The sequence below is a fragment of the Sturnira hondurensis genome, unplaced genomic scaffold (assembly GCF_014824575.4).
Source record: "Sturnira hondurensis isolate 20B ecotype Veracruz unplaced genomic scaffold, ASM1482457v3 Scaffold0011253, whole genome shotgun sequence".
NCBI classification, from domain to species: domain Eukaryota; kingdom Metazoa; phylum Chordata; class Mammalia; order Chiroptera; family Phyllostomidae; genus Sturnira; species Sturnira hondurensis.
The window spans coordinates 202,429-228,122 of record NW_028083884.1 but is presented as its reverse complement, the minus strand read 5'-3'; the positions used below and the strand labels follow the sequence as shown (position 1 = coordinate 228,122).

The 25,694-nt window shown below is 43.7% G+C and overlaps 1 protein-coding gene across 6 annotated transcripts in view; it reads left to right on the top strand.

Moving 5' to 3' along the window:
* Window positions 1-20,911, top strand: part of PLEKHA1 (pleckstrin homology domain containing A1) — a 49,398-nt gene extending 28,487 nt beyond the window's left edge. For 4 of the 6 annotated variants that reach the window (XM_037059584.1, XM_037059583.1, XM_037059585.1 and 1 more), the window contains 7 exons: window positions 1,977-2,102; window positions 3,750-3,893; window positions 5,883-5,951; window positions 13,349-13,413; window positions 14,075-14,138; window positions 15,911-16,000; window positions 18,518-20,911. In XM_037059584.1, the coding sequence (XP_036915479.1) occupies window positions 1,977-2,102; window positions 3,750-3,893; window positions 5,883-5,951; window positions 13,349-13,413; window positions 14,075-14,138; window positions 15,911-16,000; window positions 18,518-18,829 (870 nt within the window). In that variant the 3' untranslated portion in view covers window positions 18,830-20,911. Of the gene's footprint in view, window positions 1-1,976; window positions 2,103-3,749; window positions 3,894-5,882; window positions 5,952-13,348; window positions 13,414-14,074; window positions 14,139-15,910; window positions 16,001-17,280; window positions 17,351-18,517 lie in introns of all 6 variants that reach the window. The other 2 variants (XM_037059587.1, XM_037059588.1) reach the window with 2 other exon arrangements.
* Window positions 20,912-25,694: the final 4,783 nt, after the last annotated feature.

Genomic DNA, 25,694 nt, shown 5'->3' with positions numbered 1-25,694 from the left:
CTGTTGAGCGGCACGCTTGAGTCATGTTCAAATGAGGCATTTTCTCTCTGGTTTCACCTTCTCTTACCGCTACTTGCTGTTTGTGGTGGGATAACTTGGCCACATTTTCTCTGTCAGAATAATTTAAATAGATGGTGCTGCTCATTAGGAAACACTACGGGCTTCCTTAGTGAATTGTTCCTGGGGGTGGAGTCCTTGTAGCCCTTTCACTCTTAAGTATTTACGTGAATCTCCTTAAGTAAAATTTGTCCCAGGCCGTGCTGCCTTTAAAAAGCACTCTACAATGTGCAGCCTCTTAGGAACTCTGAGGACTCAGGAGGCATTCCCCTTCGGTGCATTTCTCCTCCTTTCCTTTCCTTTCTCTCTTTTGTCTCTGCCAGTGACTGGCATTGTCCTGTAAATGCGGATGGGAGGGGGTCTGGCTGGGCTTGAGGTCAGAGGAGAAACTGGAGGGAGTTTCAGAATCACCGGAGAGACAAGCTCCTTGTTTCCATACATTACATGTATGTGGATTGGAATCCGCTAGACCTCCCCCAAACCAGGTGAGCCCAGTGTTCTGCAGAAAGCATCTTTGTAAGGCCTTGTCTGCAAACACCATTGGGTGCCTGGTTTCCCCGGACCCGGTGGGAGTGGCGTGATAAAAGAATAGAGTTTGGAGAAGTGTTTCTCAGAGTGTGGAAACACCCACCTAAAAAATGTCTGGTGTTTTTGCTTCAAGTGCAGTTTTGTGGACTGCACCGTAGATTCATTGAATCAGAATTTCTGGGTATGGAGCTGAGAATCTGAAGTTTTTCATAGTGTTCCTGGGTGATACTTGACACACAGTAAAACTTGAGAAACCGCACTGCTGAGGTGCGGTTTATTGGAATCAATAAATGGTTTGTTTGGGTCTTCGAATGTGGTGTGAATGGTGTCCCCTGTAGCTGTGCCAGGACCTTGTTAGCAGAATTAACTGTGTGGCAGACAAGCTATTTAATTTTAAATTACATACGCTTACACCTTTACTCCTGTGCTGGTTGGTAGTGTTTGTCATAATTTTTCTGATAGACTGCAAGGTCCTCGGGTGCCCTTTATAGTAGTTAACCGTGGGCCTTATTCCCTGATTAGGCCATGTAAGAAAAATGTATGTTAAATGATTTAACATAAAATAAAAGTGAAACATTTTTACCATTTTAAAAAATAAAATGTATGTTAAACACTTGTAATGCCTTTGATTACACTTTAGTGAGGTATTTGTATATGAAATTCATATATTAATGGTCACTGTTTATTCTTGTGAGTGACTTGTTACTGATATAGGTGTTGGAATTCTTTTTAAAATTCCTAATAAATTTTAAGTTGTCTTGAATGTTTTGACTTCTAATTTACGAGTATTTTATTATTTTCCTCCTCCTTTTGGGTTTATCTGTTGAGTCAGTCGTCCAACATTTATTGACTACTAAGTATGTTTTCAGTAACAGACACTGCCCTAAAGCTAGTGCTGCCAAATACGCTGCCGTCCCGTCCTCGGGGACATGGCCGAGTCGTGAGTAGGGTGGAGGGGAGGGAAGGACGCCAGCGCAGAGCTGTGGTACAACGCTAAGAGCTCTAACGGACAGGCGTTGTGGAGCAGTTGAGTGTGCAAGGCAGACTGAGCTCGAGTATCACGCCTTCCCTAATGTCTCTGAGTGTTGTTTTATCGCTGCAGTGAGGGTCTACCCCATGCATAGGGTTGGGTAGGAGGATGACATGTGAAAGGTGTGGAATGGTACCTGCCCAAGTAAGCAAGCGTTCTGTAAATTGTGGTTGTATTATAAACATTATTGTAGCCGAAAATGTAGTGTGAGAGCTTAAATGGTTACATACACACAATATCAATAATTTTTATATATGTCAGGCTTATGTAAATAGACTATTTAAACTGGAAATTCTGTGATAAAAGAGGGTATCATATGTAATATTGGTTGCAAAACCATTCATCTGACCTACTGTTTCAGGTACCAAAGCAGTCAGACCTACAGCCTCATTCTGAAAACCTGAGTCGCCAAGGAGAATGTGGGAAGAAGCAGGTGTCGTACAGAACGGATATTGTTGGTGGCGTCCCCATCATTACTCCGACTCAGGTAGCAAATGATCCCTCTCCGGCTTGATGCTTTCATTACTGCAGATTGATTTCAGTGTTGCTATCAAAATTAAAACAAGACGTCTCCTGGATTAATGCAGTACAGTAGTCAGTTAACACAAAAAACTTGAATATTTGTTTATTTCAAAAGTGTGTTGTAAAACATGTAGAAATCACAGGTAAATGGCACTTGGTATTTTGTGGTTTTTTTCCTGAGCCTTTCTTCTGTGTACTTTTGCCCTCAGAAATGGAGATACAATTGAACCTTAAACAACGTAGGTTTGAACTGTGTGGGTCCGTCTACACACAGATTTGTTTTCGGTAACTACCTGTACTGGTTTCCATCCCTGGTCGGGGGCCCTTCGACGCAGAGGGCTGACCGCCTACGCTGACTACACCATTTCACACAGGGGCCTGAGCATCTGGATGTTGGCATATGCAGGGGATTGTGGAACCAGTGCCCTGCAGATATGAGGGACAAGGAAGTTTTTGGGTGTCCCTAGCCCCCATCTTGTTCAAAGGCCAGTTGTATTTTGTAAGCAGCTTTTTTCACTTACATCTCAAACATCTTTCAAGTCATCAAAAATTATTCTTCACCTTTTAAAAATTTATTTATTTATTTATTTTTAGGCAGAGGGGAAGGGAAGGAGAAAGAGAGGGAGAGAAATATCAATGTGGTGGTTGCCTCTTGTGTGGAAACATCAGTTGTCCTCTAATGGGGATCTGGCCCACAACCCAGGCACGTGCCCTGACTGGGAATCCAACCAGCGACCTTTTGGTTCGCAGGCCGCACTCAATCCACTGAGCTACACCGGCCAGGGCACTTTTTTTTTTTTTTTTTTTTTTTAGAGTGGGGAAGGAAGGGAGAAAGAGAGGGAGAGAAACATCAGTGTGAGAGAGAAACATATATTGGTTGCCTCCCATGCATGCGCACCTCAGCTGGGAGCTAGACCTGCACCCCAGGCATGTGCCAGACCTGAATGGAACTGGTGACCCCTCTCTTTGCTGAAGGGTGCGACTGAGCCTCCTCATTCAGGGCTCCTGTGTCTGTTTTGATAATCTGGTTACAGAGTATCCCTGTTTGGGGGCGTCGGTTTGAAGGGTGCTTAGCACTCTGCATCTTAAAAAATAACTTTTTGTGAATCTGTATAATTACTTCAAGATACAAAGTTAAACCACCACCCCCTTCCCACCACACACACACACAGCACAAGTGGCAGGGCTTCTGCAGAACAAGAGAAATACTAATCTGCGGTTTAATCAGTGATGGGAAAGTTAGTATCAAGTATCTCAAATTAATTAGAAAACTTTTTACTTGCAAATCCGTGCTCCTAACTTAGGTAAAGTTTAAGATTTCTACTAGGAAACAACATGACCTACAAGTGTGACTTTTTTCCTTTACATTTAAAAACTTTTTCCAGGTACGGTTTGCATTCAGTGCTGTCTTTCTTCTGTTAGTTTTGGGTGCCTAGCACGGTGGTTGGACAGCCGTGCCCTCGACAGCGCTCCCCTGACGGGTCTAGTGCCCACCTGGCACTGAGCACAGCTGTCGCGGTCTTACCGACCATGTTTCCTGGGCTGCTCTACAAGTTTGCTTTGAAGCCAAACACACGGTAAAACAGGGGCTTTCTTTTTTGCTTCATTGTAGAAAGAAGAAGTGAATGACTGTGGTGACGGTGTTGACAGAAGTCATCTGAAGCGGTCACAAAGCCATCTTCCTTACTTTACCCCTAAGCCTCCTCCAGACAGCGCAGTTATCAAAGCTGGCTACTGTGTAAAGCAAGGGGCCGTGGTGAGTAGCTGACCAGAATGTGTGCAACTCAGTGAGTTGCATTAGCGAACTCGGCATACAAATTGTTCGTTTTGTGAAAGACCGAAGTGGGAGATGAGCATGCTGAGGAGTCAGGGGGTGGAGCCAGGGTTATTCTGTGCTCACAACTCAGCACTGTTATTTTCTTGGTCTCTGAGCGGCTGAGTAAATGAGTGCTTATTACCACTGACCTTCAATTTTAAGTGAGCTTTCCTAACAGTTTAATTTATTTCAAAACATTTTTCTATTGATCTCCACACCCACCTTGGGAGTGGCTCATGGAAAGAGCAGGAAAGGGAGGGGGTGGCAGGGGTGTGGAGATCAGCCCAACATTGGCCTTGATGTTGGGCCGAATACAGTTGCTCTGGGACCTTGGGCTACACCACCTCTCAGCCTCTCGGTGTCTTTAGCAGGAAAGCCGTGCTATAAAACGTGCCGTCCGGGAGGGTTTCTGAGCGGGGTAGACACAAGGGCACTCAGCACAGCGCCTGGTCCTTGGCGAGCGCTGGTGCTGGTCAGCCAGACATTCTTCCCACACAGCCGGGTCCAGGGTGGGGCTGCAGGAAGAGCCAAGTGCATGTCCCAGTGTTTCCGAGGTGCCAGAGTGCCTTCTTAAAATGTGAGTCATTCTCTCTGGGTCAGGTAAATCTTTAGAATTTTGTAAGGAAATAAACCTTAAAGTTTTCAAATAAACGAAGAGAATTCTGTAAGTGAAGAAAGACTGCAAGCCTACCGGCAGTTTTTTTTTCCTTTCCTCCCACCCTCCCTTCCTCTCTCTCTCTCTATATTTTTAAAAAAGATTTTATCTGTATTTATTAGAGGGGAATGGAGGGAAAAAGAGAGGGAGAGAAACACTGACCAGGTTGCCTCTGGCACGCCCCCAACTGGGGACCTGGCCCACAACCCAGGCATGTGTCCCGACTGGAATCAAACCGAATCAAACCTGTGACCTTTTGGTCCGTGGGGCCATTCCTAATTTACTGACCTATACCAGCCGGGGCCACTGGCAGTTTCTTTGTTTTCGCACCTCTTCTAATTAGGTCAGCCAGGGGAAGGTTCTTTCACTCCTAATTGTTTGACCTTCTTTTTTGGAGCATTCTTTAGGTTAAGGGAAATGAAGGTGGGGCTGCAGATTTCTCACTCTCCTGTGTCTACAGAGAAGTCTGAATCCTCCAGCTGTGACTAGCTTGTGTGTTAGGGCTTTTAAGGAGATGTTCCTTTCTTTCTTTCGTTTAAAAAAATGTTAGAGAGAGAGAGAGACATTGATTTGTTGTTTCATTTATTTGTGCACTCACTGGTTGATTCTTGCCTGTGCCCTGAGTGGGGACGGGGATGGGACGGAAGCCGCAGCCTTGGTGTGTTGGGAAGATGCTCTGACCGACTGAGCACCTGGCCGTGCCCAGGAGATGCTCCTTTGAGTTTTACCCTCAAGTCCAAAGTATCAGCCCTGGGAGAGACTGACGTGCTTTCACAAAAGCTGTGTTTCACTGACAAAAATATTTGTACAGAGTAGGCTCACTTTTTAAAATATTTATTGTTTTACCACTAAGTATCAAATACTTATAGAAAGACTTGTGCGTTTTATGAGTATAGATGGAGAAACTCAATGTGGTTTAATAACATTTCCTACTCTTGGTCTTAAACTCTTGAGAGCATTTATTTTATGGGGGTTTGAGGGTGGAGAGGATGGGGAAGTGCTTTGTTTGAACTTTTAGAGCATTAAAAATATGACACTGTATATAAAATCATATGATAAAAGCTGAAAGCCAGCCACCAAGGGTGAATTAGCAGTTCGAGGCCTAAGTAGCAAAAGAAATGAGGTTTCATATATCTTCTCATTATGGGAGGGTAGTGTGAGTTTTTTAGTGCTTGACATTTCCAATTGTGGGTTCGTTTCAGAATAATTAAATGGTTATTAACATTTGACATTCTTAGAAACAGAAGTCTTATGTCTGTGTTCATCTCTGGTAGATGAAAAACTGGAAGAGAAGATATTTTCAATTGGATGAAAACACAATAGGCTACTTCAAATCTGAACTGGTATGTTGCTCTGTCGTAAATGTTGCTTTTATATGTTTGAGAAGTAATACATTGTGGTGGTTTTTATGTACATATGTATGTCATTTATTTCTCTGGTTTTCTGTTTTTAAAATAATTAAAATCTGGTTTTGAGAGGTACATACAATTCATTTTTTGTTGTGATGCTTTGGTTAGTGGCATTTTTGTTAAATTTACCGTAAATAAAAAAGATCATCTTTTCCAAGACATTCCATCTTGAAAGAGTTAACAACATCTGAATCCCCGTCCCCCCGCCCACCTGCAGATCCCCTTAAAGGGGTGCTGGTGGGCGGGGGGACAGAGTTAAGTCCCCCCCCCCGCCCACCTGCAGATCCTCTTAAAGGGGTGCTGGTGGGCGGTGGACAGAGTTAAGTCCCTGAAAGCCAGCAGTTAGACCTTTTTGTTTCTGCCTGTCTTCTGTGGCCTCTCCTCACACTTTCTTTTCCCGTTAGATTCACTTTTGAGTTTCTTCGTATAAGATGCTTTGTTCTCTCTGGAGGTAGAAATAGATTGACATTGTTTTTCATTGGTTTGAGTAACATCCTTATTTAAAACTTTCTTGTCCTGTGACCTGAGTTTTGCAACAGATTGTTGGATAAACTGCATGCAGTTCTACACTTTGCACATCTGGTCTACCTCTTACTGTTTTACGGGACCTTTGGAGGGGAACTGTGTGTTTTATTTGAATGAAGGCCCAGGAGCAGCACCGTGGAACTTTCCGCACTGAGGGCAGTGCCCTGTGGGAGCACTGGCCAGGTGTTCGGGCTGCGTGTGGTGGTTGAGCGCTGGAAATTTGGCCAGTGTGGCTGAGGAACCTCACTTTATTTAATTTCAAAATTAAAACTGATTCTCTTTCATACTTATAAATTTAAACTTACACTGGTAGTTGCTGTGTTGGATAGCGGAACACTAGAGAATAAGAAGAGACTATTTTAAGGTTCATTGCAGGTGTCTGTTCTTCTGGAAGCGTCTGACTTGCATTAAGTGCTTCTCCCCACCCATCGTGGTGCCTGATTACCATGTCTGTCATACTACTGCTCACTCTGTTTTGTAACTGTGTGCACACTTGTCTTTACCAGGTAACTGCTATGTGAGCTTCTTTAGGGCAAATTTTCTTTGTACCTTGTTATGAGTGCAGCTCCTAGTACTTGGTAGGTAATCAGTGGGTATTTTTGAATGGATGGAAAGTGACATGGCGTAACAAGAGTAGCCATTTTAGCATGGGAGCCTTTCTCACCCTCCAAATTCTAAGAGCCTCAACTGGAAGTGCCGGTTACTTGGTGCAAAAAACACCAGCCTCGGTGTCTCAGAAGGCCACAGATGTGCTGGCTTAGCAGGTTGATTCATTGTTTTTTTTTTAAGGTTTTATTTATTTTTTAGAGAAAAGGGAGGGGGAAGGAGAAAGGGAGAGAAACATTGATGTGTGAGAGATACATCAACTGGTTGTGTCTCTCACGCCCCCAACCGGGGACCTGGCCTGCAAGCCAGGCATGTGTCCTGACTGGGAATGAAACCAGCAACCCTTTGGGTTCACAGGCTGGCACTCAGTCCACTGAGCCACACCAGCCAGTGCTGATTCATTGCTTTTTTAAAATTTAATTTAAAAAAATTTTAAAATATTTTTTATTTATTTTTAGAGAGAGGAGAAGGAAAGGAGAGAGGGAGAGAAACATCAATGTGTGGTTGCCTCTCTTGTGTCCCCTGCTAGGGACCTGGCCCGCAACCCAGGCATGTGCCCTGACTGGGAATTGAACTGGCGACCCTTTGCTTCACAGGACTGTGTGATTCATTGCTTTTAATTAATGCCAATACTCTTGGGAAGAGTCACCCACGCACCACACGTTCGTGGAGCTCTCTACAGCCCTGGTGTGCTGTTCAGGGAACTGGGAATCAAAAACACTCAGTGATATCCTTGCCTTCACGAGCTCGGTTTTGCCAAAGAAATTGACACTTACCCCGTCACAGTAATTTTAATGAGACAAGAACTATTAAATATATACTAAATCTTGAAAACCTGGATATGGACATATGCTATAAAATCTGAGACAAAGAATACTGAACTATCATAGCATTTAGGGAAATAAGTGTATTTAGGACTATGTTAATTAGAAAACAGGTAAAGCTGAAAATACTGTGTATGTTTATAATTATTGATCCTTATCAGTTGCTAAGATGCACATTTCAACTTCTCTGAAGTCTGAGGGGGTCTTAGAGTTAGTTGCAGGTACGGGGCGGTCAGGAAGCAGCACCAGTTGCCATGGTTGGCATGTGCACCGCATCCTGGGAGAGACCCGGAGGTACCAGCGCCTGAACCTCCAGCGACGGGGCTGGAAGGAAGGCCCGGGGGCCCAGTGAAGTGTTCTTAAGAAACTCGGCGTCATCAGCTCTCTCTGGCCCAGAGAGTGGTATGGAGTGAGAGTCGGTGGTGCCTGGGGCTCCCAGTCAAAACATGATTCTGAAGAACTGAGTTTGGGTGTGAGGTTTCAAAGAGCCTTGACCAATTTGTTTTGCTTATATATTTTTGTATGTGCTAAAGAATGATGAAAATTGATGTTTTAAAGTGTGGAAGGGCCCTTTTATAAAACCTTTTATATGGAAAAGTTGAAACATGAAGTAGATTGGCTCTGTTTCTCAGATTTCATGATCATCAGCACATGGCTAGTTTGTTTCTTCTGTACCTCCACCCACTTCTCCCTTCATGCTTGGAACAAATCGTAGACATTATCATCTCATCTGTAAATACTTTAATATGTATCTCCAAAAGATAAGGATTTAAATTTGTTTTTAGTAAGTTTGAAAGATTTAAGTATACAACTGAAAACTGGAGAAAGTATTTGTAGCATGTGTCAGCGATAAGACATTACTATCCCTAATGTACAGGGTTTGTCTGGAAAAAGTCCAGCCATTGTTAATATGATGAGAATGGTTTGCAAGGCATCCGTGTAACCTGGCAGCCAAGGAGAGTAGACTGGAGTGTGCATGTGTGAACAATGATGCCTTCACCATACTAGTCTGTGGGGGTGGTAGATGTCATTGATTGAGCATGTGTACTGTGTGGCCGTCACATTCAAAATGACTGAGTGAAGCGCCCTGGCTGGTGTAGCTCAGTGGATTGAGCGCAGGCCTGCAAACGAGACGACTGTGGTTCGATTCCCAGTCAGGGCACATGCCTGGGTTGCAGGCCAGTTCCCAGCAGGGGACGCACGAGAGGCAACCATACATGATATTTCTCTCCCTCTCTTCTTCCCTTCCCCTCTAAAGATAAATAAATAAAATCTTTAAAAATAATAAAATAAAATAAATGAAATAAAAAATCCCACATTCCTTTAAAAAAATGACTGAGTGAATAGGGCAACGAATCTGCATCAGGTTTTGCGTTAAGTTTGAACATTCCTCCAGGAAAACTATTCGGATGGTTCAGAAGGATTTCGGGGACAATGCAATGGGTGCAGCGCAAATAAAAGTGGGGCACAAACACTTCAGAGATGGTCAGGAATCTGCTGACAGTGACCCACGTCTGGAAGGCCTGCAACGAGCAGAACCCCTGAGAATGGTGAACGTGTACGGGCTGCAGTCAACAAAGATCGGTGACAGTGCGAGAACTAGATGATCTGGGAATTCCAGAGACTCCTGTGTCCGAGATTTTGACACAGGATGTTTTTATGAAACGTTTCGTGGTAAAATTCGTGCTGCAGTTGCTAATGACTTGATTCAAACCGCTACCAATGAACCAGATGTCCTAAATTTTTTAGGTGAGGAGAATCAGTGTAGGCATCCATGATAGTGGTGCGGGAGCAGAAGGGGCCGGAGTAGCCAGGTGTGTGTGGGCAGAACGAGGCAGCTGTCTCTGCAGGTTAGCTCAGCATGGAGTAGAGAGAGGGGGCGTCCACTTTGGAGAGAGTGGTAGCAGAGATGATAGAGTAGTTGCATATGCTTACTGCTAAATAAGGCAATTGTTAAGGGTAATAGTAGTTTGTGTTTTCACTATTGAAGGAATGAGTAATAAATATGAAAAAGGAGAACATTTTTATGTTAGAATTGGAAATGCTGATGGGAACGTTAAACATATACAGATGTACATAGAGATAAATATAGGTATAAATGTATGCATGTGTTTACACATATCTGTGTATTTATGATATAATCCCTAGCTCTGTGCACTGAAGAAACTACCTTTTTCCCCTGAAAGGAACCTAGGGTCCCTGGAGAAACAGCAAGATTTCAGACCTGGAGCCTGAGAAATAAGAATAAAATAATACTGGAATTTCTTATATCAGAAAGCAAGGAAGTGCTTGCAGAATGATAGGGACAAGTTACAGGATCCAAAATCCAACTGGAAAATTTCTCCCTCACCAAATTTGGGGCAGTTTCAGCATTAAAATTAGTAATTATGGTAATAGATTATTGCCCATTGAGTAAATTAGGAGTCCATGTACTCGTGCGCCATAAATTAGTGAGCGATGGTGCATATGTGTGATGATGAAAGGTGGCATAGTCTCAAAGTGCCTGAGTACAAAGGGGAGAGCGACTTCGCAGGGAAGAAACCCGGCAGATGCCCCCCTGATCAGATGACCAGATGAGTGACGTGAACTTCATCAGTGACCAGATGAGTGAAATTCCTTTACCGCCCCCCTGACAGGGTGGCTTGAGAAGAATGCGGAGGCATTCCTGTGGTGCCCTGAATCTAATCTGGAGGGAGCGTCGGACACGCCCGCCCGCACGCGGGCTGCTGCGGGAATGCCTGCCTGTGGTCCTCAGTGCAGCCGGGCTGCTGCAGTCAGGGACAGAGTGGCCGAGGAAAAGAGGGCAGAGACAAGGAAATGCAGTCTGTGATTCTGGATTTTTAGCTTTAATGAAAGACACTGGTGACTCTTACTGACTGTGGTGGTTGCGTTGTGATAATGTAAGGGAATTTCTTTGTAGGAGACACACACTAAAATACTAGGGTAGTAGGAGCCAGGCCAGCGACTCTGAAGTGCTTTGGGAAACTCGGTTCTTTGTGCCGAGTTTTTGACCTTTGTCTAGGTTAAGTTTGTGGTTTATTCAAAATTTAAAAAGAAAGTATAGGGGAAAATATCTGCTCAGATAATGAGCAACAGAGATGAATAGACAATTTATTTACACAGAAATTGGTCCTTAAACATATAAAAAGATGCACTTGTAATTAGAGAAGCACACATTTTGAAAAAAAGTTTAGCAGATACATCACTTCTCATCTGGCATGAGAAAACCATTGCCGAGTGAACAGATGGGCACACCCTCCCCGTTCCCACAGAGGCCCCCTGGGGAAACAGCTGGTTTCAGAGCTGGGCGGGGAAAGCGTGAGCTGAGCCCATTGCAAACGCCTGGTTCTGACAGACAGTAAGGAAGTGGCCCAGAGAAATGATGGGACGTGTCGTAAGAACACAGAAGCCCCCTTGAAACTCAATTTGAGCAAGAAAATAAGCGGTAATAATGGATTATAGCTCATAGAGTTCAACAAGTCATTAATAAATGGAGAAGGAAAAGCATTTTCTTAGAGTAAAATTCCAGCTAATATATGTAGACGAATTGATGGTGTTAGAAAAGTCACTCTTTGGTAGCCACTGTGTAATGGTGGTTTTAGGCAAGAATTCTTTGTGTTCAATTAATCTAGAGGGCAAAATGATAATGGGGAACTGGGTATTACAGAGGCTCCAAGTACTTCCCCACAAGGTATTTAATAATGGCAAGGGGGAAGAGTAATTTTACAGTTGCTGGCAAGCATGACCTTAGCAAGAGATCAGGGTTAACACCCTTGTGGTGGGACAGAACGCTGTCATTCACCCCGAGAACGGTGCACCGAGAAGAATGCAGCCTCACATCGGTGGTTTCCTGTGCAAACGTGCAGCCTGAATCTAAGCAGCAGTGACATCAGAACCAAATGGTGGCCTGGCTTTTTAAACTGTAAAGGTCACAGAAGACCGAAGCAGTATTATCCACAGGAAAGGAGACGAAGACACGGCAGCGGCTAGTAANCCTTGTGGTGGGACAGAACGCTGTCATTCACCCCGAGAATGGTGCACTGAGAAGAATGCAGCCTCACATCGGTGGTTTCCTGTGCAAACGTGCAGCCTGAATCTAAGCAGCAGTGACATCAGAACCAAATGGTGGCCTGGCTTTTTAAACTGTAAAGGTCACAGAAGACCGAAGCAGTATTATCCACAGGAAAGGAGACGAAGACACGGCAGCGGCTAGTAAATAGAAGGTGTGATACTGGTCTGAAGCCCAGACCAGAAAACGCATAGTCCATATTTCTTTTGCTGTAAAGGCCACGGTAGGGCAGTGGATGGGATCTGAATGTGATGTGTGTTAGGTAACAGCGTGGCATCGGTGTGGGGTTTCTGGTTCTCCCAGGTGCACTGTGCTTGTGTAAGAGAACGCCCTTTTTTCGGGAAATACCTGCTGAAGTCTTTTAGTAGTAAAGGTGCATCATATCTCCAGCATGCCCTTGGACATTTCAGGAAAATGTGTGCGACCCCTTCACATGTGTGCACAAACACGACAATTCAGTGAATGTAAAATATTGACATTTTGGCAAAGAGGGTGCAAGGAACACAGACATTTTTGCAGTTTGAACTTACTTTAAAATGAACTCTGTGGTATAACTTTAAAGAAGTTTCAAAAAAGTGTTCACCTGTTTACTCTTTTTCTTAGTGCTCGTGAAATAATGGCATATCGATCTCACTGTATGGCATTCCGTGAGATACAGGGTGTTGTGTTTTATGGACCGTATAGCAGAAATACTATGCTGTTAGGGACGAGTGATGCCTTATGTTTATATCTTGTGTCTAGTTTTGTAACCTTAGGTACGTATCGTGGCTCATCCTCAGTTTCCTCAGGTGACTGAGTGCGTGTATTGTAGGGCTTGGGAAGGTTAAGCGCAGTAACATTTAAAATCCGGCAGATGTCCTGGCACTTAGTAAATGTTCAATAAATTGTGCTTGCTAAAATAATGTATTCGTATAAAAGTGTCATTCTTAAAATGATGCACTTAGCTCAGAGTTAGTTGGGTATTCACTACTCTGGTGCCTTTTGTATCAAAACAACATTCCAAAGAGGAAGCGCTCCACGTGGCTAGGTGCATAGGGCTGGTCGGGGTCTGATGGTTTGTAGCTGTTAACAGGCTCCCTTGTCGTAAGACCAGAAATCATGTGAAGCCAGCTTCCTTGTTTCAGACCACAGTGTATATAAATAAGGTTGTAGTGTTGGGCTATTCTGATACTGGATGGTTCAAGAAGGGTGATTTATGTCTTAGATTTGCTTTAAGAAAGAAGCGTAATTTTCACGAAGCTCTCCCAAGTAAGGCAGCTAACTCTGAGGACTATACTGTATGTATCTGTTTGCTTTTTTTCCTCCAGGAAAAGGAACCTCTTCGTGTGATACCACTTAAAGAGGTTCATAAAGTTCAGGAGTGTAAGCAGAGGTAAGCACTAGCTCTGACTTGTGTGTTGTTATTTGTGTGTTACTAATGCACAGTGATGCTTAAGGTCAATGCGGTTTACCGGTGATGTTTTAACATCCTAGTGTTATTTTTAACTTCTTACAGTTGGGATATGCTAAAACTTTCAAAAACAGTCGGATTGAAGTATTAAGACTTTTTGTTTGGAAACTAAAAGTTAGGAAACAATCCTTAAACCTATTAACGGAAAGGAAAGGCTATCAAATTAAACAGATTGATGTATTTGTGTTTTAGTATTTTGAGGTTGGTGCGGAATAGAGCTTTGTAAGAAAATGGTAACTTTGTAGCATTTGAGCAAACTGATTTCTTCGTGTTTAAAACTTTAGATTTTAAAGTAATTTTATGAACTTTTTCTGAAATATATCTGTTATTATATAAAATAGGTAAAGTTTAATGTAAAAATAACTTGAAAAGTTGATCATTTGGTTTTCTCAAATCAGTATTTTTGAGAAATGTATTAGTATATTTAATATAGTTTTATTTAATATAGATACTTATAAATAAATATAAGTATCTCCAATACTTACTTTCTGTTGATACATACTTGGTATTGGGTAACGAAGTGACAGAAACTATCAGACAGCTGCTATTAAAGTATACTTGGAAATTCTTTTTTTGTTAACAGTGACATAATGATGAGGGACAACCTCTTTGAAATTGTAACATCGTCTCGAACTTTCTATGTGCAGGTAAGACACTTCTTTGAAGATTATAGGTCCTCTTAACAAGCAGTGAATAATTTTAGAGGTGAAGTAGTCTGTAGTTTATGAGAATAAGCAAAATATATGGCAAATTCACCAAAAACTGTTTTGTAAGATTAGTAGTAAGGTCCTGTGTTCAGCAAGTAAGAGTTTCCTTTGCTACCAGTGAGTCAGACAGAACGAAGTGGCGTTTGGGAGAAGGGAATGCTGCTTTAACCTAGGTGCTAGGTATGTACTTTCAACTTGGATCGTTTTTCAGCATATTTCGGAATTTTGATTACATCATTTTTGGTAATTTTATAAAAGGGAGGCTTAGATACCCATAATAAAAGTAGACAGTAGGTCTTAGAGTTTCATTAGTGGTGGGTAAACATCCTGTACATACTTTTTACTCACCACATTAATTAGATTGGAAATTAAAAAAAAACATTTGTTTTTATTTTATAAGACTTAACACATGCTTACTGCAGAAAATTTAGAAAATAAAGAAAAGTATGGCACTGGCTGGTGTGGCTCAGTGGATCGATTCGCTGGCCTGCCAACCAAAGGGTCACCCGTTTGATTCCCAGTCAAGGCACAGGCCTAGGTTGTTGGCCAGATCGCCAGTGGGGGGCGTGCCAGAGGCAACCACACATTGATGTTTCTCTCCTTCTCTTTCTCCCTCTCTTCCCCTCTGCCTAAAAATAAAGAAAGAAAGAATTTAAAAATAAAATAAAAATATGAATAACTTGGGTGGTTTATAAAACACAGTATACCACATTCAGGCAACCATTCTTAATGTTTTTGCTGCCTTTCTTAAGGTGTATCTTTCTATAGCAGGTGAAGCCAGTATTAATTACAGTGTTATATCCACCTTGTTGAATATGTTTTTTTCCCCCTGCATCATTAAAAATTCTCTGGAAACCTTTTAGAGTTGTGCTATAAAACTGTGAGTGTTTCACAGTTAAACTGTCTACTTACTACTTAGTTGCCCATCACTCACTCACATAGTGTTCATACATTTGCTGTGATAAGTGATGCAGTGGTGAATGTTTTTGTGCATAAATTTGCCTGAATTTCTTAACTCCTTTGGGTGAGTCTGTAGGTCAAGAGCAACTATCAGAGCATGAACCTTTTTAAACCTCTGTATTTTGCCAGTTGATTCCTAGGTGTGCCCTCCTACTTGCAGTGAATGGAGGTATATGCTTTAGCTTTGCCTATTTTGAATTTTTCCTTTTGAAAAGTATTTGTTAATATCATTGGTTCAAAAGGATTGTATTTTAAACATTTTGAACTTCTAGATTCTAGAATGTAGAAGTTAAGGGCAGTATCTCCACATCCCTCTTAGGGCCTAGTTTAATTGGATTAAAGTCATAGTAAGATTTTAATTCACATTGGAAGCCAAGGTCCTATCAAGAAGTATACTTTGGACTATGACTACCAATACTTACTTTAGGATTATGGTACTATGAAGAAGTTATTAGTGCTACTAATAATTAGTACTAATTATGGTATTATTAAGAAATTATTTCTAGAAAAATAGTGTATAAAATAATGTCATAGTCATTTTTTAACTATACAGTTACATAAATATTCTTGTGACAAATGTAGACAATATAGCAGCAAATATACTTAGTGGAAAAATGATTTCTAAAATTGTTTTGAATCCATTGCCTTAGGATGACTTGTTAACGTTTATTATCAAAAAGCATCCGTTGGGTTTGTAGACAAAAAGCTGACTTTGAAGAAGCGTTGACTCCGTGGGTCCTGTCTTTTCTCAGGCCGATAGCCCCGAGGAGATGCACAGTTGGATTAAAGCCGTCTCTGGTGCCATTGTCGCGCAGCGGGGACCCGGCCGGTCAGCGTCTTCCGTACGTCTCTTGTTCTCTGGGGTGGTGCTCCCCAGGGTTTCCCCGTCCTGTCCAGTTACTCTCCTTCCTCTCCCCCTAGTCCTCCTGGTTCCTCTCTGTATTGAGATTTAATTGCATGGTAACTTTCATACCAATTGGACTTGCAAAAAAAAAAAAAGCCTTTCTAATTTAATGCTTCCTTGTAGTGTTATGTATACATAACTTTCTGTGCATTGTATTGTCTTAAATGCACAAGCAAGGCAACTAAAGAATGAGCGTTTCCTTGCTTTGTGTTAGGAATTCTTAACTTGTCAGGAGGCCCAGGTTCGGTACAACTTGACCAGTTCTTTGTACAGTGTGTGGCCTGTTTGTGCAAGGAACCTTCAGGTGCGTTGCACTTTTGTGAACGTCCCGATTTCCTCCGCTTCCTGTAATTTCAGTTGAGGTGGGGTTTTTTTGTTTGTTTTGTTTTATTTTTTTCTTTTTTAGCTTAATAATGCCATAAGACACTGAGCAGCTGGAACCTTAAGTACAGTTGACTGCTCTCAGTCAGTAAATGCTGTCCATTTCGCATTTCATTCTCATTTCCTAGTAGGTTAGTTTAAAAGGCTGCTTGTGTTTACAATCTAATTATTATTTGTGGTAGTATGGCATAAAATTGAAACAGCTGAACAGTCTGAGAAATAGTAAGAAAAATGCTTCTAATTTTTAGTTGACCGTATTTGAGTACATTATAGGAGTAAGATATGCCTTTAGAGTACTTTGCTCAATGGTCTCTGATGTGAAAATACAAGTTCTACTAAGGACTGAAAAATGCTTTCAGTGTCTTGAAGTGTAGCACTTTGGCCTGCAGACGGGGTCTGGTGTGCAGCGTGATGACCTAATGACCCAGCTCCCCTGGGAATGCTGGATAGCCTGTCCTTCCGGGGCTTCCCCGGTGCCAGTGCTGTCTTTTGATAGTTCCTCCCATTAGTAACTACAGGTCAGCAGGTACAAGTCCATCTTTCTCATTTCTAGTTAAGTCATTCCCCTTACATTCTTGGAGTATCAGAAAGTTCATTTCCTAGGTATTCCTTCAGTAACTGCCTGTGTTTTCTGTGACTTTTCAGCGGTCAGGTATGAGACTCTCTGCAAAAACAGTGTCTGTTGGGAAGCGGACAAGCTGGCGAAGGGTGTCTGTGTTTTGTGCTTGTGGTGGGGGCCCGTCGGACTCTCTAGCTGTGACTGTCAGCACTCCTTTCTCTTTCCTCCCTCTCCCCAGGATAGGTCAACTCTAATCGTAGCTTTGCACTGTGTTCCAGATGCGGCAGGCCAGAAGGCTGTCGAACCCTTGTATACAGAGGTATAACCGAGAACTGGTGAATGCGGCACGTATGTGGGCTCTTACGCAAACGTGCCTTCTTACTAGAGGGCCCGGACTCACTCACTGCTTACCACTCATCCTAGAAAGTTGAGTTAATCAAACTGCCTCTGCAGTGACTGTAACCATGTCAACACTAACGCCAACTGTTGCACTGTAGTCATCAGGATGGAGATATATTTCGAAAACATAAGTAAATGATGAAAAATAGAACTTTACTAACTGAAAAAGTCATATTAAGCTATTCTCTAAAAGTTACTTTATTGAATTGCCATGGGAGTTCCAACTTCTGTATTTTATGTATTTTGAAATTTTTTAATACTACACTGCTTGAGACATGTCCTTGTTCTAATCTGTGCAGACTCATGCATGTAAGTGCATTGGGTAAACTGCTGCAGTTTGCATGGCATTTTAAATGGCAGTTGAAATTTAGCCGTCTGAATTTGTCACGTTGAAATTCGTAGCCCTTTGTTTTCAAAACCACTGGTCTCGTAAATGGATGCAATATACTGGGAACTATGTAGGGATGCCTTTGGAAGGGTCGTATTTAAAGTTATCCTCAGATTTAGGATAACTAAATAGAGTTAGACGCATGTTGAAATTACTATTCACAACTGATGGCTATTTCACTATAGTTATGATAGCTGATTAAATGTGTGCCCTGTGTTCCCTTTACAATCAAAGCCATATGAGAATGTATGGCATTCACAACTAAACAAATGCAATGATACAAGAAGCGAAGGGACTGCTAGCGGTTGCAGAAGTCAGGGAATGTCTGCCATTTAGAATTTGTGGGATGATTCCTAATGTTGATTTAAATAAGCTTTTAAATAAAACAATAGCTAGTTGGACCCTTTTAAGCACAGTTCAGTTGCAGTTGGACCACCGAACTCCATTTTAGGCTGACCGATTCTCCAGAATGTCCGAGTTCCCCAATTCGGCCTTGGTGACAGAACTGATTTCTTAGTGGAAATGGTTGTTGGCTATTATTGCTTTAAACTCACTCCTAAAAGTGCTTTGCCTTGGGAAGGACTTGCACATGTTTGCTGCATGGCTCGTGCTTCTGCTCTGTGTGTGTGTGCCTTGTGTTGTCTGTTTTTCAGAGAATAAAGTCTCACACTGAGTTACTAACCTTGTCGCTGTGACCGGCCATGTCTGACCACCACCCCTCTTTGCAGGAGCATTCCGCCTGTCCCGAGTCCAAACACACTTGCCGCCCCGCCGGGGCCGCAGCCGCCACCTCACATTCCACAGCCTCTCGCAGCAACTCTTTGGCCTCAACCTTTGCCGTGGAGAAGCGAGGATTTTATGAATCTCTTGCCAAGGTCAAGCCAGGGAACTTCAAGGTCCAGATTGTCTCTTCAAGAGAACCAGCTTCCAAAGTGACTGAACAAGCTCTGCTAAAACCTCAAAGTCAAAATGGCCCTCAGGAAAAAGATTGTGACCCAGTGGACTTGGATGACGCAAGCCTGCCAGTCAGTGACGTGTGAGGCGGAAGCACGCGGAGCCCGGCTGCCTCGTCCACCCTCCGTTTCCTTCCGTGAGGTCTCTAGCCAAAGACGATGAAGGGTCACGGTGGGCTTTCCACGCATCCGTCACGCTGCCTCGTAGGTGCACTCTGTGTAAGCTGATGAACCAAGGGTTTAGGGACTGGCCAGACTAAAAGCAGTCGGTCTCTTCTGGGAAAGAAAGAAAGAGAGGAAAGAAATCTAAGTGTCTTAGTCTCCATTGTCTGAAATGCTGTGGGTTCTCATTTGGCTGATAAAAATGTTTGTGTGATTTTTTCCCCGAATCAGTTTGACAATTTAAATGTCTATCAATTTAAAACATTAAAAATGCTTATTGTCATTTTTTTAAACGCTACAATGACTCCTATTAGATGGTGGATATTTACACATTCTTACTGGTTAATATTACAGAATGAAATATCACTGGTCTCAGACCCCTGAACCCGTGATGTCCGTGGTGCTGTGACATTTAGGCTACGATGTGGACTGTTGTGACCCCCAGACCATTCTGATGCCCTGGATCCCAGGTTGTGGGAGTGATGAGTTTTGTGTAGAGGACATCATGGGACTGTCGGTGAGGGTTGTGGGTTGTCCTGAGGTGGGGAAAGGGGGACATTAAGGTTTAAACAACTGTATCTTGGACATTGGTTTGAAAAAGTTTAAATATTTAAGACTTGCAGTAGTTACCGCTTTGTTCAGTGAAAGTTACTAGGTGTGAAGTTTCTGGGAGGTCTGATTTCCTTGTGAAAGTTTGTACATAGTTCTAATTTCTGCATTTGGATCGGTGAGAGACCTCAAGTTTGTATGTGAAGGCACACTTCCCTTCCTCGTGCGAATGTGGCCTCTGCTTTTTGTCACTGACACCGTACCCTATATTCAAGTGCCTGTGTCTGTCATTCTGTTCACGTGCTCAGATGCCCTGCATGGTTGGTTTCTGCACTGGGGCAAAGTTAATTTTCAGTGGGGGGTTTGGTGGGTTAGAGAAGTCTCACTTTGCGTTGGAAATACCAGGACGCTGGTATTTTACTGCCTGTGCACATGTACGGTTTAAAACACAAATTTGAGCGCCCGTCTAATCACAGGGGGTCATAAATACAAGCACCTCCCTAAACACCCTTAGTTTGAGAGGTTGAATAATAGACCAGTTGGAGCAGTTTCTGTCGTTGGGGCGCGATCTTAAACATTTGCTTTAAGAAAGTAGTCTTGGATTCCACATGCTGCTATTTTTATGAAATTGTACCATTTTCCTGTTTTGTGTTGTTTTGGATTTGCACATGTCATGTTTCTCCTTTTATTTGCTAAGATGAGTTCTCATCTGAGAGAGGGGGGCGGGTCTCCCGCTGCAGCGGTGGGGCCCGGGGTTGCTCTGCACCGGGGCTCTCCCAGCATCCGTTCAAACCCCAGGGCGTGGAGGGCGCGCACTCAGCTCTTTTATTCATAAGCTGGTATTTCTAAAAGTTGTATTTAGAGTTTCCTTTTTTGCAGCTACATTTAAAAATGATAGGGTGAAGAGATTTTAAGTAATTACCACTTTTTATCCATTACGATGGCTCTCAAAAGTCCCTTTTCCACGCACACACCTGAGAAGCCTTGTGTGGACAGCTCCCGGCGTTCGGGAGCCTCCTGCTGTTCTCGGGCACAGCGTCCACACTGCGTGTCGGTGTCCTCGGGTTTCGGCATTGGTGATTTGATCTATTTCATAGTGGCAAAATACTGTCTCTGTTTTGGGACTTTTTATGGAACTACCCTTGTATTCAATCAATAGCATGGGAAAATATTCTTGTGATTTTGGGGGCTCTTCTGATATTTATCTCAATACTTTTGTAAGTCTATGAAAATTATTTAATTATTTTAAAACTTATACTTTTCTTGTAAATATGTCACATCTGAATTTCAGAAATTACTTTGGACACCTTAATGTTTGCTGCATTTTTCCCTGTACATGTAACATGTTTTCCTTCGGAATGGAAATACACGTGTGCTTCCCATTGTTTACTTTTACGTCATCTTTACATGTCCACCTGGTTGAACACTGTAATGACTTGAGAATAAACGGCTCAAAATCAATTCTACCTTATTTCTCATTTGCTTTGGTTGTGCTCTTGTGTGAACAGGTAAATTGAACTAGTACACATGGGTTTGGTTAATTGACTTGAATTTATGTACTGAAGGACAGACTATTTGGTTACCTTTGAAAGGTATAGCTTGACATGAAATTGCACATGAAAACAACAAATCTCCTTTATTTTGCTTAATTAAAACATGTGCTCCCCCCCCCCCCCCCAATATACTGCTGCAGAGCTAGTTTGAGTCACCCAGCTGCTTGCAGGGCCTGGTCGCGGGTTAGACTGGACGCGGCGTGAGTTGAGCATCTCAGTGCCCAGGCGCTGCTGCCTTGTGCTCACAGGACGTCCCGTCCAGGGCCACAGGCCATTTCTGGGAAACCCGCGTCCGTGACAGGAGGTTCATGTCTGCTGTGTATGCAGTGCCTAGTGGCGGGCATCTGTCGTGGTAATTTCTACCGACTCGTGCGGCTTAATTTTCTTTCCCTGAAAAGTATTTTAAATGTTCTCACATAAGAAAAGAGAACGTTCTGAAAAAGCAACAGCGCTTTCCTGTGCTCAGCTTCTCTTTTCCTTCTAGTGGCCACGCAGGAGTTTTCCTTAGGGGTGCGCGGACCTTTGGCCAGAGTGCTGTCGACTGCTGGCGAGGCAGGACACGTCCGTGTGAGAAGTGCCCTGGTGTCACAGCCTGATTCCAGGTTGGTGAGAGTCCACCTCGTCTTTGGAAGGGTTCGCCGGGTCACACAGGACGTGACAGGGTTTCCGTTTTCTAGCTTGAACTTGCTGCGGTACACAGCTCCCAAATTATTTGTGTTATTTTTTCATGTCTCTTGAAAATTGTATTTTTTCCAAGCCTCACGTAGGATGTGTATTGGAAATACTGTTGAATTGGGGTTAGCATTTTGTTTTGATTGGGAAAAGCATAGTGTTCCATTGTGAGGACATTTAAAGTGAAGGGTGCCCTCGCTCTGGCACAGTCGTGTGGTAGTGGCGCCACCTTCTGGTGATGTCATTGCTAAACTTAAAGCAATTTGGAGTCTAGTCTATTTTACTTTTTTTTTACTGAGAAAATTAGAAAAAAATACGCAAATGACTTCTTTAATTAAGCTTTTTGCGGGGGAGATGATTGTAGATTCAATTCAGTAGTTTGAGGAGGAAACAGAGCTTTCGTGTACCCTGTAGTCTTATTCCTGATGACGACACTGAGACCTCCGGGAGAGTATGGCTGGGACCTTGGCGCTGGCACCGTCAAGGTGCAGGATAGTTCTGTCATCTCAAGGATCCCTCACTGTTGTCCTTGTATAGTCCTGTCCACCTCTGATTCCGCAGGTTTGGAAATAGTCACTTGCCTAAAATCTCACAAGGTTTAAAATCCAATCTTTGATGCCGAAGTTCCTGCCCTTCACCGTTTGGTATCACTGCCCCAGGGGAGGCCTTGCAAACTACTCTTCGTTTATGTTGAACCATCTCCAGATTAGTAAATGAGTTGAATTTTCACTCAATCTATTTTCAGCATTTTCCAGAATAATATTTCAAGCAATAGATTTCTTTACACATACATTTAAATTTAATACCTGCAAATCAATTATAGATACTGTGATCACAACCTCCCTGAGGGATTTCTAAGCTCTAATATTTGATGTAACAAGGCTACCAAAATAAGGATTGTAAGATAAAACAGCTTCAGGATGCCCAGTTCTTGCAGTGGAAATAGCCATGAGACTGGGTGTCATCAGTCAGTGTAGGGTAAGAGTGAGGCGTTTTTCCCTGAAGCTTTTGACCTCGTGAAGTTGGGTCACATTGGGGTCTTTAGCGTACAATAGGCAGCACACAGGAAACCTAAGAAGTTGATAAAGACGCCAACAGGGAATTTGCAAGAGGAAATACAAAGTACAATCTGATAAAATCAAGCATGGAAAATGACACATCCACAGACAGACGTCGGTGAATGACGGGATGACTCAGAAGCGCCTTGGCAGGGGCCTTTAAGAGGTCCCAGAACACAAAAAGTTACAAGTAAAAGTTATGACACAACAGTACGTTTGCAAAATGCTGACTTGGAATTTGAAGGGTCCAAATTGTCACATGGAAATTTAAATCATTCCCTTAAAGGTCCATTGCTTCTTTCTCCCTCCCAAACTGGTGCTTACACTAGCCACACTCATTTTCTTCAGCAAGGTTTTTTGGGGGTGGGGTGGGAGGGTAGGCAGGGGGTGTATTTCCTTGATTTAGGAATTTCCCCACACCAAAGCCAGTGTTGGCCTGGTATGGGTACCTTCATAACGTGAACTGAGTCTACCCCTGCGGGACCTTATTTACTACTATTAACAAAGAGGGGCCTTGGGTTCCAGTGACATCTGTGCCTTTGTGGCTTTTCATACAGGTTGTGCCTGCCCATTGCCTGGGTCCGTGTTCCCATTTATGTCGTCCTTTCTGCTGTCCTGTTGCCCGTCTGTGTTTTGAAGGCAGACAACTTCCGACTGGATAGGATACGGCCAGTGAGAGGAAGTGGTCAGTGTGAGGAAGTGAGGCACTGAGGACAGCAGCAAGTCTGTTCGCCTGGATGACCAGAGGGGGCACCAGCGGGGGTGGCAGAGGCTGTGGGTCGGGCAGGGTGTGGGTGCAGGGGGTGTGGGGGAAGCCTGCGGTTGCAGTACGGAACGGGATGGTTTGAGATGATGGACACCTAGGTAGAAACGTCAGGAACTGAGAGAGATGTCTGCTGAAGAGCTGTCGACACATTAGATGCTGGTTAGAGCTGGGCGACTGGATGGGAGCGATGAAGAAAGAAGGCAGGAGGATGAAGGAATGAGCCGTAGGCGCTCCTGCCTGCAGAGCTCTGCAGAGGAGCTGGCGATGAGAAGGAGAGGCTGTGACCCGGAGGTTGCGGGTGGCAACAGAATGTGGTGTCTTGGAAGCCAAGTGAAGGGGGCGCATCCAGTGGGGGGTGGGGGTGACAGATGCGTTGCATGCTGCTCATTGGCCAAGTAAGAGGCAGACAGAGAAATGGTTGGGGTGCGCGATGTGGAGGCCACTGGTGACCTTAACAGCAGTTTGGGCGGACTGGTGAGGACAGTTAGGACTATCTTGAGGGTTTTTGCTGAAGTGGGAGCAGAGAAATGGGATGGTTGCTGATAGCAAAAGCAAAGCTGGAGGTTTTGTTGTTTTAAGACAGAAGCACTGGCATTTTGGAGACAGGATGGCCAAAGAGCAGAGGGTCAGTAGTGCAGGAGGTGGGGAGGAGGGTTGGAGCCGAGTCCTGGAGGGGGCGAGATGCGCCAGGATCGCGGCACCAGGATCGTGGCACCAGCAGACGGCTTGGCCTTGGACGAGAGCATCACCATTCCTCTGTGGTGGCCACGCAGGTCCATGTGGAGGGAGGGAGTCAGCCTCAGCAAGTTAGGGACAGAGTCCTCGACTGTGAGAGGGGTGGGAGAGGGGGTACTGGGGTGCGGCGGGAAGAGCAGGGGGTGTGAGACGGTCTCGGTTAGTGGGGAAGAAACGAACTTGGGAAATAATATCCTGGGCAGTGCTGGGGGCCCTGTGAGTTCCGTGGGCATGATTTAGTGTAAAATAACGTCGCTGTATTTGTCACACGCCCGATTTTCATCCGAAGGCCTCTAGTCATTCTCATTAAGCATGATGCTGGCTTTGTGGCTGAGACAGGAGTGTGTCAACACAGGTTCAAGAAGTTTTCAAGTACTCATATTTTACCGAATGGTTTTTTTTCTTAATGAAAAATGGTGGCTGAATTTTGTCAAATGGTTGCAGTACCTATGAGATAATCTTTTTCCTTTCGTAGTTTAGTTAATTTGGTGACTATGAATCCATTCTTTAATATTTAACTAAAATTACATTTCTGGAATAAGTGCCATTTGCTCGGGTTGTACTGCTTTTTAAATATGCTACTTGATTCTCTTGGCTATTGTTTCGTTTTTGCAGGAAGGTGATATGGGCCTATATTTTTCTTCTATATGGGTTCTAGTTTTTGTATACATTGTGGCCTTATATTGTATTAGCTTAATCGAAAGAACTTGGAACGCATTTTTTCCTTTTAAGCTCTTTGGGAACAACTAGAAGAGAATTGAGGTTCTTACCCTTAAGGAGTTGGCGGGCCCGGCCTATGAGACGATCTGGACATCTTTTGAGGGGGTGCATCTGACAAACCCCTCCTGTCCTCTGTGAAAACCCACGTGCTTAGGTTTTCTGTCTTCTCTGGAACGAGTTTTGTTAAGTTACCCATCCTAGAAAGCGATACATTCTGAGTTTTACTGAGAACGGGGTGGAACAAAGCAAGGACTCCCTTGGTCTTTAACGCAGTATGTGAACCGAGCGGAAGTGAAGACTCTGTTTCTATGCTGAGATGTGATGTGATCCCATGAGGTTTTCCCCAGGGCTCCAGACCCAGACGCGGACACCAGAATAGTGTGGCGGTATTCGGCTGGAGGGAGACCGTCAAAAGCATAAGTTTTAGAAATTGCCATCCGCGTGTGCGGCATGTCATTCCTCATAAAGAACATGTGATCCCTGGAGAGGGAGTCCAGGTTCCCCCTTCGAGAAACGCTCTTTGGGAGCAGTGTTGAAACTCTGTAGCTCATCTGCAAGGCCCTTGCCTTTCCAGCTTCTCACGGTGCGGCTTGTGTACCCCACACTCCGGCTCCCACGGACCATTCTCTGCTTCCCGGCTTCTCCACTCCCTGTGTCCCCCCTGCCCAGACGCCCCTGGCCAGGCATCTTTGCCCTTTAATTTCACCCACCCTCCAGTTCTCACCTAGGTGGAAGTT